This window comes from Geospiza fortis, unplaced genomic scaffold (assembly GCF_000277835.1).
Source record: "Geospiza fortis unplaced genomic scaffold, GeoFor_1.0 scaffold213, whole genome shotgun sequence".
Lineage (NCBI taxonomy): Eukaryota > Metazoa > Chordata > Aves > Passeriformes > Thraupidae > Geospiza > Geospiza fortis.
The window spans coordinates 104,391-118,838 of NW_005054399.1; the positions used below are offsets into that span (position 1 = coordinate 104,391).

The 14,448-nt window shown below is 43.8% G+C and overlaps 1 protein-coding gene across 2 annotated transcripts in view; it reads left to right on the forward strand.

The window, feature by feature from the left end:
* The window catches only part of LOC102040904 (ubiquitin carboxyl-terminal hydrolase 22-A), a 57,402-nt gene extending 45,700 nt beyond the window's left edge, over nt 1–11,702 (forward strand). The window contains exons 8-14 of one of the 2 annotated variants that reach the window (XM_031061079.1): nt 1–84; nt 2,286–2,444; nt 3,818–3,944; nt 5,269–5,360; nt 6,799–6,861; nt 8,713–8,862; nt 10,797–11,702. The exon at nt 1–84 is cut by the window's left edge and continues 2 nt beyond it. In XM_031061079.1, the coding sequence (XP_030916939.1) occupies nt 1–84; nt 2,286–2,444; nt 3,818–3,944; nt 5,269–5,360; nt 6,799–6,861; nt 8,713–8,862; nt 10,797–10,839 (718 nt within the window). In that variant the 3' untranslated portion in view covers nt 10,840–11,702. The remainder of the gene's footprint in view (nt 85–2,285; nt 2,445–3,817; nt 3,945–5,268; nt 5,361–6,798; nt 6,862–8,712; nt 8,863–10,796) is intronic. The other variant, XM_031061080.1, reaches the window with a different exon arrangement.
* Nucleotides 11,703–14,448: the final 2,746 nt, after the last annotated feature.

Consider the following 14,448-nt stretch of genomic DNA (forward strand, 5'->3'; position numbering starts at 1 on the left):
CAACAACCCCAACCACTGTAACTGCATCATAGACCAAATCTTCACAGGCGGACTGCAGTCGGATGTTACCTGTCAAGTCTGCCAGTAAGTCACTTCTCCTATCCTGATTCAAACCTGCACCCTTCCAGTGCAGTGCACTGAACCTTTCCTCTCTTGAATACCAATAAATACTGCAAAACTCCAGAAAGACAAGAACTGTGGTGGTGCAGCACCCTGAGGCACCAGCACAGATTTCCCAGGGAAGCTGTGGCTGCCCCATCCCTGGCAGAGTTCAGTGCCAGGCTGGATGGAGCTCTGAGCAGCCTGGTCTAGTGCAAGGTGTCCCTGCCCATGGCAAGGGCTGGGATGAGATGATGTTTAAGGTCTCATCAACCAAACCATCCTGAGATTCTCTAATTCTCTAATTCTGTCAGCTAGCTGACATCAGTTACCAGTTAACTGTTATGTATTAAGACATACCTAAAAAGCTGCCTGGGAAGTACTACAGGTTTATGCACACAAACCTCTTACTAGTCTGGAAGAGGTGGATTTTTTCCAAGTTCATAAAAAAATACTTCCAAGATCTCTTTGAATTTCAAAATACATCATTGCAAATACATTTGAAGAAAATTCTGATATAGAACCACATTTTCTTTCAGTCAGGAGCCTCATGTATTGTCAGGAGAGGTTTCAAAGAGGCTGATGCCTAATGTAATCTCAGGTACCAGAAAAAAGCCTTTACAAAAGTATGGAAAAATTTATTTATTGTCCTACTCTGTACTGGAACAAGCTGACTTCTCTTTGGAGATGTTTGGTGTTGCCATAGTGCAGAAGTCAGAGTTCTTGTTTTTTGTTCTGCCTCACATTCTTGCTGTCCTGCACATGGGCTGGGCTTGTTTGAATCTGCTTTTATTCTCAGTTTCCTGGAGGGATTTGCAAAAGATTTACTCTAAGGAAAACATAGGAAATTTTGTTCTTTGCCTGGTAGAGCCACAGAATCCTTATGTGATAATGCAAAGCTTGATTTGTTATGACACAATATTAACATTGATGAAACTTTGACAAAAGAAGTTTTCTTTTGAAATTGACAACTTTCACAAAAATGAAGTAGAGGGAAAAGGCAGAATATTGAAGGCTTAATGAAATTTCAGATTGAAAGACACTGGTTTTAGGGGAAGAGAGAACTCAAAAATAAACATAACAAGGAGCTTAGACCCCTGAAGTTCACTTAAAAATGCGGATGCTAGAAGGAAAGATTTGAGTCAATAGAAGTTAAAATTTTGAGCAGCTTTTTCCAGAGTCTGGCTGTTGACTTGTGTTCAGCTGTCTTTAGAGGACTCTGATGGAGAACACAAGCTACTGCTTGCTGCAGTTACTCTTCGGCCTCTCAAATCCCAAAGGCTGTAGGAGATGCTGAGAGGAACTGCAAAGCTGAATTCAGTGCACTGCTGGACAGCAAGAGTATTTTTAAAGCCTTCTCTTTTTTGAGGTAGCCTCAAGCACCATCTTCCGTGTCTTGAGCAGACAAGACCAGTTTGTAAACTAGTTGGATGGCACGTAGCTGTTGTCACAGATGTTAACTGGTTTACACTGGTCAGTGGTGCTTCTGTCTCACAGCAGCTCTGCTTTGAGTCTCAGGGCTTCAATGTCTTAAATACTTTTATTTTGCATTTCATACATCACGTACATTTCCTCAAACATACAGCTTTTAAATATGCAGGGAAACGATCCATTGTGGGCAAACACTCTGGAGCAGCTCTATTTTCTGTCATCTCTGAGTGCCCTCTAGGGGTGATGGAGATCCCAAAGTCCTTAAAATTAAGCACCTGGAGTGCACCCCAAAGCAAGAAACTGTTCATTTGGCTTCCTTTAGGGGTGTGTGTGTGGTATTTTCTGGGGCCCCTGTCGTGGAAAGAAAATTATGAATCTGACTCCATGTTCTTAGAAGGCTAATTTATTATTTTATGATCTATATTATATTAAAGAATGCTATACTATCTATACTGAAGAATAGAGAAAGGATACAGACAGAAGGCTAAAAGATAATAATGAAAAACTTGTGACTCTCTCTAGAGCCTCAACACAGCTGGACGGTGATTGGTCATTAGGTAAAAACAATTCACATGTTGGATAAACAACCTCCAACCACATTCCAAAGCAGCAAAGCACAGGAGAAGCGAATCAGATAATTATTGTTTTCATTTTTCTCTGAGGCTTCTCAGCTTCTCAGGAGCAAAATCCTGGCAAAAGGATTTTTCAGAAAATACGAGGGTGACAATGTGTGGAACCATTTGTGTCCCCCACAGTGGCGTTTCCACGACGATAGACCCGTTCTGGGACATCAGTTTGGATCTGCCAGGCTCCTCCACCCCCTTCTGGCCGCTGAGTCCGGGCAGCGATGGCAGCGTGGTCAACGGGGAAAGCCACGTGTCGGGCACCACCACCCTCACAGACTGCTTGAGAAGGTATTGATTTATTAAAAATATGGATATTGGTCTGGTACCGATAGCCAACTGTGACAGACAAAGACTCTCTAACAGTTTAAAGTTAGAAAGTGTGTGTTTATTGTGGGATAGCTCCAAATACACACCACAGTTTGCAGGTGATTACAGAGTCCTTTTATCTATACAAGTATTGAACACCCAGAATACAAATACATATTGATAACTCTGGTACAGCCCATTCCCAATATAGATATTGATCTAGTACCGATATCCAACTGTGATGGACAAAAACTCTCTAACAGTTTGAAGTTAGAAAGTGTATGTTTATTGTGGGATAGCTCCCAAATACACACCACAATTTACAGGTGATTACAGAGTCCTTTTATCTATACAAGTATTGAATACCCAAAATGCAAATGGTTAAACAAATACAAAGAAAAAAAAAAGAAAAAGAAAAACCAGAGAATGATGGCACATAGGCCAGGTAAAGAAAATCTTGTTAATTAGTCAGGAAGCCGTGATGTCATTTAGTGCTGCTTTGGCCATAGTCAGAGTGAGGGTGAGGGACAAACTGACACAGTGTTGCCCTCACATTCTTCATTTAATAAAGAAATTTAAAATTAAAATTTTAATCTATATTTGGAAATACTTCATCTCAACAATCTTACTTACAAGGCAGCCTCTGGGGAAACGGTTGATTTGCTTTTTGAAAATCTAAACTTGGAGGAGAGGACTGAGAAAGGAAAGTCCATGGTCCTGGCCTTTCTGTGCTGAGTTTCTGGAAAAGAGGGATTTTGCTTTAGTTTGTAGTGAGAACATTGAGGTAGTCCATTTTCTGTAAGCACTTCCCTGTTCCCCAATGATTTCTTCCCATGGCTCCTTTGAGCAGTTCTGTCTGAAAATTTTGAAAAAGATTTTTGTCAACAAAGGTTTTTTAGAAGGGTATCTGTATTTTCAAAAGAACTTTGTGTTTACAGGCCTTTCCATCTCAGAGCTTTGATCCCAGCCCTGGAGGGCTACAAGGTAGGATAGTGTGTTGCAGAAGAGTGTCTTCCATATCGATGTTTTTGGGTTTGAAAACAAAAGATCTTTCTTTGCTTTCTGTATGAAAATGAGCTGCTCTGCTGCAGGAGATGAACTGACACTGAGCTCCTTTCTCAGCCACTGATTCACTTCAGTGCAAGTCAGAGCAATGATCCATGTCACATTTGGATATCTGAGCCATAGCACTTTACATTATTCTGGTTTGATTGTAGGTTTTTCCAAAATTGCATAAAACGCACTGACTCTTGTCTCTTGTGATGCCAGTGACCCACAAGTGAAAGCGTTTCCAGCACATGTCAAAAACCATCTGATTGTTTTGTGCATTCCTTTGCTTTTCAATATTTTTTTAGGTTTACAAGGCCAGAACATCTAGGAAGCAGTGCCAAAATCAAATGTAGTGGTTGCCATAGCTACCAAGAATCTACCAAACAACTCACTATGAAGAAGTTACCCATTGTGGCCTGTTTTCATCTCAAAGTAAGTTCACAGGGGCCAACAGAGCAGAGGATGATCTGAAAGGATGAGCTGAATTCTTGGACATGCCTTCTGGCTTTCACTGACTAAACTTTTATGATATAAATTAATACAAAGAACATCTTGCCTTGCCAGCTAGGTTTTCTGTTAAGATAGTGTTGCATTATCTCTGATGTAGCTTTGCAGTGTGTCTGGGGGGACTTAACCAGCTTGAATCTAGAGACAGAATGGAAGGCTGGTCCAAAACCTGAACCAGCACAGAAACCAATCTCCAGTTACAACCCCTCATCCTACATGGTACAATTTTTACACTTTCACTGAAAGATTGCCATTGTATTGAAGGAAAAGCATGGAAAAGTTCTGAGGCAAGTCAGGGCAAATGTGCTCCACTCCTTTCCTATACTTAGTTCAGTATTTGTGTTATTCCAAATGACTGAAGATTTTTGGGGAAATAAATTACTTTTCCTAAGTAATTGTGTTGTCCTATCTATGCAAAATGCAAATTTCATTTTGTGTGTTAACGCAAGAGAGAAACACAAAAGATAAGAATTACAGAAGTCTCAGCTTTTCACATCTGGATCTGTTGCTAGGGAATTGTTACAGCATCACAATTGGAAAATAATTAACTTGAAGTGTAAATAGAGAAAAATTTCTGAGAAATGGAGAGGGAAGCTGCCTTTAAATAGAAACTCATTCATCTCTTTCTGGTATTTGTTCCTGATCCAATTTAATGTTCAATGAAGGAGATCAGGAGAGGGTGGTGGGTATTGCAGGCCCCTTTTGGCTGAGGCACAAGGCTTTTTTTGTTAGCATATTCCATTTTTTGCCTTAATTTGAATGGGTATTCCTGTGTAGGCTTGACTCCTGTCATTTGAGATGATGGGATGGGTGGATTCACAATGTGAATCTGAAGGCAAACTCTGTTATCACCAGTTCTGTGAGGCAGGGTAGGCAGCAGCCATGGGTTTGAATAGCCCTGGTGCAAATGAACACTGCTTTGGGTAAAGGCTCTGTGTGCTCTCCTTGTTTAATATATTTTTTCTTTGATGTCAGGTGGGAATAGGTTTGTATGCATAGATATCAAGGTAAATAATCTAATTTAATACTGTGTTAACACTGAGCCCACAAATGATGGGTTTTTTCCTGCTAGAAAAGTGTTGTTATTTACATGGACATTCCCACAGAGCTGGTAGGAAAACTCTGGGGCTGTCCCTGCATAGTGACTGCTAATGTGCTTTCATGTTATTGTTTCTAAGCTTAGGACATTTATAAAAGAGATAAAATTTACCCTTTCTCTAAAGAAGAAACCTCTTGCCTTTGCCTGCAGCGGTTTGAACACTCAGCCAAACTGAGGCGGAAGATCACTACGTATGTCTCGTTTCCACTGGAGCTGGACATGACACCTTTCATGGCTTCCAGGTGGGTTCCCAGTCCAGAACCCCCTACAGAGCCGAGCAGAACTGGTTCCCACTTCACACATGTGCAGCACAAAGCAAGGAGCAAACTTGAGGGTACAGAACAGTGTCTGTGGTGCCACTTCTGCCGTGAGCTTCTCGGTGGAAGGTGTAGCTTGTCTAAACCCATTTTTAGATAAACTGTTCAATTTCATGTGCCTGAAAAGGATTTATATTTAAACATTCTGGTGGGGTTCTTTAATTAATGTGTGTTACCTTTCTGGTTGCCTGTTCAATTTATAGACCAAGATCCATCCTGCCTTCAGATCCCTGCTTTGGTCCCATCCCCTCAGTGCCCACCCACCTGCCATCCTGTGCAGTTGGCCAGAACAGAGCCAGCCTAATCCCTAACCAGTATTCCTCAAGTTATAAAAATCCTTCCTTTTTATTCCTGCACATAAGCAAATCTGGGGGTTTTTGTTTAGTACCTTCAAGTTCTGTTTAGAGAATGCTGCAAGAAGCAAAACCAGTCCTGGTTAAAATAGAAACAGCAAGACTTCTCCCACCTCCCAGGTTTGTGGAAGACGTGGCATTTATATAAATGCACCTTTATGAAAGGAATTTAATCAGCTTAATTAAAAAGTATTTGTCAGACATTCATGCAAATATGCAGGAGGACATATAGATTTAATTTATATCTGAAGCAGTGCAGAAAGCCCCAAACCATGGTATCTCCTAACAGAGAGACTCTGTTTGATGCTGAAATTTTACTTATAATTTCAAGCTTTGCCTGCACTCCTTATTTCCCAGGAAAAAAAGTAGATGCTTCTACCAAGAGAGAAAGAAGATCCCTGAAGCTTTGTTAAATACTGTTATATTAAGAATATATGGTTTATTCCAATATATTCCTGAGACTTCCTTGTTCCTCTGTGGTGAATTCTCCCTGGATAGAACAGGCTCTGCTGATGAAAGGTATCCAGCATAATGGAATAGAGATGGGATAATCAGCAAGCATAACTCAGTAGTCTGAATTTCACCAGCTAGGAAATCAACAGCATAATCCTGTTGCTGCTGTCAAAACACAAAATGAATTCAGAAGTCAGAGCCAAGATGATTGACCCATTACAAGATAAAGGATTGATGTAATTAGATAATTTCCAGGGTTTCAAATACAAATCTTTTCTTAACCTGTTTTGAAGCTTTTTGGATAAAACATTTGACGTAAACAGATGTGTGTTTGCAGCACTGGAGCCTTGACCAGGAGGAGAAATGGTGTTTGTGATGTAGCACTGCTGTGAGAGCAAATAAAGCATCTTTAGCATCCTAATCAGCCCTTTGCTGCTCAGCTGGAATAAGGACCTGGATTCGGAAAACAGGCTGTGTGTCATGTCAGAGCAATTTCCTGGGTTTGGGGAGCCACTGCTTTAAGTGACTGGATTTTTGTGTGTGTGTGTGTGTTGCAGTAAAGAGAGCAGAATGAACGGGCAGTACCAGCAGCCGACGGATAGTCTAAACAACGATAATAAGTAAGTGGTACATTCCATGCCTCCTATTGTGAGAGGTAGTTGCCTTCTAGAAGGAGATAGTGTTGCTTTATATGCTGCAGTGCCAGTGCATTACCGTATCTGCCAGCACAGTAAGTCTGAAATGTTGCAAAGTAAAGCTTCACTCACCGCAGTTCCTGCCCTTCTGTTCCAGAGCTGAGGGTGATACCCTCAAATGGTTCATGGGCAAAATGAAATGCTGTGGTCACAATGTTTATTACAAGGGATGGGTGTTGCCTTGAAATATTCCTCTTCCTATTGCAATGGCAAAGGGAGTTCCAGGGGACCAAAGAAAGTTAATAGAACACTGACACTCAAAGTCAGGAGCAGATGATCCCAGTTATCCTGAGGTCTATTGGGCAGATATTAATTCCAGTCAGAATAAATGATGGACTGGTGTGGGACTTGCTTAAGAATGTCAAGAGGGCATAATTGAACCCAGTATCCTTTGCTTTATGGGAATAGAAATGGTCACACAAACCTTACCTCTTCAGTTAAATAAGATTACAATTTTCATTTCTGCTGTTGTGTATTTAAATTCAAGGCACTTGGTTTGCCACTAAAAGTTTCAGTAAGAAACTGGAATCACACAAAGATGTAAAACCAAACTAACCAGGTCTTAGTGCAGGTATCACCCAGGCAGGTACCAGGCAGGTGTTGTGTGGGCCTACAGCTTGAATCATTAGATGTGGAGTGTTCAGTAGTGCTAGAAAAGTCTGAAGGTAACACAGCTGATCACTTTTGAGGTTTGCACAGGCCTTAACTTGGAGAAATTGTTAAAAATTAGGCAGGTAATGAGAGCAAAGATGTCTGGATTCCTCAGGGATCTGGGTGCCAGGGAAGAGCTGGGGCAGTGTCAGAAGGCTCCAGCTGGGACTGAAGTGTGCTGTCCATCCCAGTTGGTTTCAAGGGCTCCCCTAGAGAGGGTGGCTCTAAATCAGTGGCTCTGTAGGCAGTCAGTGAATAGGTGCCTTGTTGTGGCACCACTGTGTCAAAAGAGTTCTGTGAATTTTCAACTTGAGTAGGACAATATCAAGTGAGATCAGAGAGATTATTTTACCATTGTGCAACTGTGCTTGTATCACATTCAAAGTGTGAGGGCAGCATTTTATGAAAGAGTTAAAGAGAGTGGAAAATGCTTGAAAAAGAGCCACTAGTGTATTTAAGACTGGAAACAAAATCTTACCTTAGAACAAAAGAGCCAAACACTTCAGTGTTGCACTTTTAAAAAAAGAGAAGGAAAAAAAAAAAGAGAGCAACTTGCTTATCAGTATCTTTTTTGGAACAGAGGTAGGCCTGCAAGTTTTCAGGCAAATGCACAGCAGCATCTGAGAGCTGGAAGTTGAGGCTGAATATGTTCAGTATTTCAAAAGAAGTACAGGCTTTGCAGATTAAGGGCAGTTAATCAGTTCAGCAGTTTATCATTAGAAATATCTAAGATTACCTCCTTCCCCATACTTCAAATGCATTTTTTCTGGTTCACTAGAGTAAATCAGGGAAGTAGAAGGTCAGACTGGATAATCAGTGTTCCTCTTCAGGAATGCACCAATACTGGTCAATTTTAGAAGCAAATTTGGTAGCCAGTATTGGTAAAGCTGACAGTGATCACCAGACTAGAGAGTTGCAGAAATAGCAAGACAGGAAGAGAAAAATTCTTCTTTTTTTTCCCCTGGGCAAGGCCACCCTCTTCCCAGCTAGTGTTAGAGCTGGTGTTGTATGATGGATCAGATCCTTTACTATTGCTATATGTGCTTATGAACAAAAGTTTCTGCCTGAAATGTCTGTTCTTTCCCCCTTTGGATGCACATATTGATGGTCTGCTTTCTGTCCCAGGTATTCCTTGTTTGCAGTAGTTAATCACCAGGGAACCTTGGAGAGTGGGCACTATACCAGCTTCATCAGGCAGCACAAGGACCAGTGGTTCAAGTGTGATGATGCCATTATCACCAAGGCAAGCATTAAGGATGTGCTAGACAGTGAAGGGTAAGTGGTGCCCTGGGAAGGGGAAAGGAAGGCAAATTTTGACCTTTGTTGGGTTTTCCTTACTTTAAAAAAACCCTTTTTAATCATAGACAAGGCTCATTTCTCTCTTGAATATCCCCTGTAATGCTCAGTGCTTCAGCATGGAGACTGCACAGTTACATTTATCCATGATTGCTTTATAACCCTGGATTTGCTGAAGGAAAGGAAGGGGAAGGGCAAGGGACATCAGGTGACTGCAATGTCTGGAGCTGCTGCTCGTGTCAAACTCCTGCTAATGGAAGGGATTCAGAAAACCAAAGTGATGTGATCACCCAGTGCAGGAGCAGTGCTTAGCTCTACGACACAATCCAGTCTGTGCCTGCAGAACCTTTGGATTATGATGAGTGCAAAAGATTGGAAGAAAAGCCATGAAGGAAGTGCTGTGACCCTGAATAGCAAAGGTCTATGGGAGGCAGGTAGAGAACATGAGCTGTTTCTTAGCTCATGGCTTTAAATTAATCTCAGATTGACATTATGGCTTCTGATATTTATATTACACAAGCTCTGGGAAGACAGAGCAGTATCTTTCAAGGGAGCACCGTGGTGTTCCTCATTTGAGGGGAGCACTGGCGACTGGTGTATGTTCCAAGAAAAAAGCAACTTAAAATCTGAAGTCTTCACTTTGCATTTTCCACTATGGACTTGGTACTGCAGAGATAAGTCTTTACCATTCTTGTTTTAATTATTCATGACATTTTCAAGGATTGCTGCAGGCACAATGTTCAGGTTGTAATTTTTTTAATAGATTTTCCCGTTTTTCCTTTTTTTAAACTTCAATCGGGAAGTAAAAACAGAAATCTATAATGCTTGAATTTTAGTGTTAAATGACTTGACAGGGAACTTCTGCTTTGAGGTGAGCAGAGAAATGAGTTTGTTGTAATTCAGTAACACATGCCTGGTGCTCAGGTGGGGTTTTGCCCATGGAAGAACCTGCCAGAGACACGGAGGAGAGGATGTACAGCACAGCTATTGCCCATAAAGGCTGGGTGGAGCTTTGATGCATTTCCCTGGTTCAGATAAAGGCTGACACGGTAGCTCTGCATCTTGTGAGGGAATCCATAGGGCTTGGACGGAATTATAGCAGTTGGAACGTCTCAGAAGTGCTCTGAGGCTGTGTCAGGGTGGGTAGAGGGTTGTGTGGAGATCAGTCCCCTGTTCTGTGTGGCTGCTGAGGGGCTGGGCTCCCTGCTGTACCAGTACACACACAGCAATTAGGGTCAGGAAGAGCTTCATCCTTTAAAACACCAGATTTGAGTGCAGATTGACACATCAGATATTTGACTGGGACATGAGTGTTCACCCACGTGGCTGCTGCTTCATTTTGCTTCTGTTCCAGTAAAGGGGAGGCAGTTTGCAGTAATCCTGGTGTGATCTCTGGTAGTGTGACTCTGAAGCAACAGCTGTACCTTAAAAGCACCTTTATTTTGTGTCACATTAGTGTTAAATGGTTGCTGCCTGTCTGAGCACCAACAGAATCCAATCTTCCAGAGTTTTCAGGTCCTGAGTAGATTTTACAAGGTTTGACTCTTTCACAGAATCATAGAATGTCTTGGCTAAGAAAAGACCTTAAATCTCATCTCACTCCCACCCCCTGCCATGGGCAGGGACACCTTTCACTATCCCAGGTTTCTCCAAGCCCTGTCCCTGGCCTTGAACACTTCCAGGGATGGGGCATCCATGGGATTCCTCTTTGGTGTACAGCTGTTCAGTTCCCTGAATTGCTGGTAAAATTATGTCAGCTGGCTTCCCTCCTTCTCCTTCCTGCTTTGTGTCCCTGGAATTGCCTCAAATTGAAAAGAAAACCAAAATTAACAGCCCTCATGTCTTATGGTTGCATCATTGGAAACTCATCTGCTTTGGCACAGAACTGCCACTGTCCCTCTGCTCTCTTGCAGATATTTGCTGTTCTATCACAAACAGTTCCTGGAGTATGAATAGCCTTATCCAGCAGCTTGTCAGATGTAAACAAGGAAGAAACAACTCAAGCCTTCTGAATCGACACACAAACCTACCTGAAATGAAAAGACCCATTACAAACCAACTCGCACTGAGCTGTAACAGGACCTACTTGACACTGACTCACAGCCTGGAGAGTGAGAAATGAACAATGTCCAACGTGTGTGCAGTCCCACGAGGACAGAAAGGGGGAAAAGAGGCTGCAGTCAGTCACTTAACAGAGGAAATATAAAATGAAAGGAATGCTCTGGGTGGGGGAAATGGGAGCAGAGGAGTCCGGGCACTGGTACATCTCCTGTGTTCCTCCAAAAATGTGTGTGGGAAGGCAAAGGATTCTACCCTCATCTCCATAAAGCATCTTCTCCATTTGGTGCTTCAGCTCCAACGACCAATCATATAACAGTTAAAATTAAAAATCCAAACCCATTTTTTTATGCATATGGGTCTGAAAGCAGTAGAGTGGAGGAGGAGGGGATGAGACAACTAAAGGACTTTGCAAGTATCTTTTTATTTGTGAATTTTAGTTATTAAATAAATACAGTATGAAACTATTAGGCTCTTTTTTTTCCAACAACCATAAAAGAAATCCTGGATTGTGGGACTGAAGCTGCAGTACTCAGACAGGTTTTCAAGCATGCCTGCTTGCACAGGTAATGTTCAATGCCATCGGACTGCTCATCCAAAAGCATCAGCACAGATTCTGTTGTTTGAGCCCTTTTTTGTTTTGTTTTCTATAAATAGCTATTTTCTTAATTTTTTTCCTTTTATTCCCTTTTTTCACGAGAATGAAATTCATAAATGCAACCATCAGTAAAAATGAATGAATTGGTGTGTTTATACTGTAAGAGTGGTCTTGGTTCTTTTTGGTTTTGTTTTGTTGTTTTTTTTTTTTTTAATCTTGTGAATAAGTTTGAATTTCTCAAAAGCGCTTATTTTGTTGTTGCTGGTTTTGGTTTGGTTTTTTCCCCCCCCTGCTGCTTTCCAAAGGTGGATTTATATATATCTGACACTTGAGAGAACCTCAGTGGTGAAAAATGTACCATCTGTTGGGAATGGTCGCTGCCGGGGCAGCTTTGAGCGATGGATCTGCTGCTATTGAGCCCTTCTGCAGTGCTCTAAGTAAACAACACATTTTCCTGGTATGTGCTAGGCTGGTATTGGTTCCTTGTGTCCTCCCACATGGATTAACTCTTCACGTGCTCTTCTCCTCTTGCAGTGGCACAGTCTGTGTGTTGGTGTTCTCAGCTCAGCTCTGGGGCCTTTCCTCCCTCTCTCTTGCTGTGGGGAGGTACCAGCAGGAGCTGCTCGTGCTGGATCTCACTCTCAGGAACTTGGGCTGGGGGTGGAATTGCAGCCTGGGAGAGGAAACCTTCAGAACAGAGCTAAGAGCAAAACCAGCTTTGTTCTCCTGTGTGGAGAGGGTGAAGTGTCAGCTGGGCACTGTGTGAATTGTGTCACACCAAAAGTCACAGAATGGTTTGGGTTGGATTTTCAGGATCGTCTTGTTCCAGCCCCTGCCATGGCAGGGGCACCTTCCACATTTCCAAGCCCCATCCAGCCTGGCCTTGGACACTTCCAGGGATCCAGGGGCAGCCAGAGCTGCTCTGATCTTTAACCTCTGCATAAATCCCCAGCCAGCATTCCTCAGCTTTGCCAGTGTGGAAAGGCAGGGAGGGATCTAAGCTTTTCATTCTGTGCTCTAGGAATGAGGTACAGGTGTCTAACACAGTCTGATAAAACAGGAAAATAAGGGAATTGAGTGTTTGGGTTTTAAGTTACCAGCTGAACAGGTGGAATTCTTTTGATTTGCACACAGACTGGAGCAGTACGAGGAGGTTTTGTACATCTGTGGCAGGGCACGGAGGAGGAAAGGACAAATGGAACATCTTGAGCCAGACCCAGGAGCTTGGGTGCGGTGCGGGGGTGCCCCGTCGCTGCCGAGACCATCGCGTTCCCTGCCTGTAACAATTTAATTTCCATTTGTGCTCGGTGCCGCCCGCTTTGAGCCGAGCATTCCTGAGCAGGAGCCGCAGGAGAGGGGCCCCTCCTTCCCCGAGCGAGCACGGCACCGTGCGGATGCTTTCCGTGCTGGTGAATAATGCAGCAGCTTGCGGAGGGAGGCAGGAACGAGCCAGCCCTCGTCATCCCCAGCGCTGCTGCACTGCATCCCGGCCGGACCGGGACTGCCACCCCGCGGCAGCCGGGGATGAGGGTGAGGATGGTGGGGATGAGGATGAGGATGATGGGGATGAGGATGAGGATGACTCCGGCGCTGCCTTCGCTTTGTGGCGCCGAGCTCTGAGCCTTTGGCTGCCCTTTTAAAAAATTCTGTTTTCCACAGCACACGCTCAGCCGGCGGAGCTGCTGCAGCCGGCTTTGTTAAAGCCTTCAGGAACAAATTGTTTAGGGACGAGGAAGCCGTATAAATCACCCTTAATTTTTCCTCCCCGCCCATTAGGTGGAGAGGCTTCTGCTCTGTGCGGCTGCACCGGCGCAGATGGTTCTCGGGGGGAGCTTTCAAGGCTCTCTTTCTGGTTTCAAAAGCAGAATTCTTAGGGTATTAAAAGGTCTATTATTCTTTTCTTCCCCCCTCTCCCCCCTAGCAGCACACCCCCCGTGTCCCTGCCCGAATCACACCAGGTTCTATTTCCAGCAGCAGTAAATCCACGCCGGTTCCGAGAGGAGGGGACGGCATTTTCCCTTTTCCTATAAAAATGGAAGAGCAGCTGCTGGCGTACGAGCAGCGCTGCCCCTCCTGCTGCTTTCTCTCACACACAGCCCTCTCTCCCCCTCAGCCCCGCAGCTCCTGCACTGAATTGTTCCCGGGAGGTTCCTCCGTGGAACTCCCTCAGCATCGCCTGGAGGAAAACGCTGGAACAGCCCAAGGGAGGGTGAGGCAAAGGCTCCCTGATGTGCTGACAGCCAGCAGTGACAGCTCCTCATCCAGGGGAGCACTTTGGGCTTGACTTGTTTATTTGGAGGTACATTTTCTGTCGGCACAGCTCGGTCTGTTGGGAGGAGGCATTTGCAGAAATGACTGGAAACAAAGAGTGGTGCAGCCATGCAGGCTCACGGTGGGGTGTGTTCTGTTACCTGCCAGCAGTGAACACAGCTCTACAGGGGACACAAAAATAGCCAGAAAGTGCTTTTAGCTACATTTTCATGTCCCTCAGCCTCTGGAGTAGAGATAAAGCTTTGCCTGATGCTGGTGCCTGATGGAAAAGGCAGAAATGTGAGAATTGGTTAAACCCTGGGCGGGGGATCCTGCTCAGAATCCCAATGGGGTTGGACTCGTCCCATCTGGAATTGCTGTGTCCTGTTCATGGTGTCCCTATAACATTGGAACTGATATCTCCAGGTATGATCCTTCGGAGCTGCTGGCCAGTGGCTGTAAAAGGCCAAAATCCCCTGATTCCTCTTGGTTCTCCAGCTAAGGGGGTTTGTTATTTTCCTGCCACTTTGTTCAAGTTGCTCTCTGTTACCTTTTCTGTGCTGATAATTGTAGTTACATTCCCACAAGGAGGGGAAGGTGAGGGATGCTCCCCCCTTGTGTCTGGGCAGGACTTGGCCTCTGGTGAGTGTTTTCCCCAA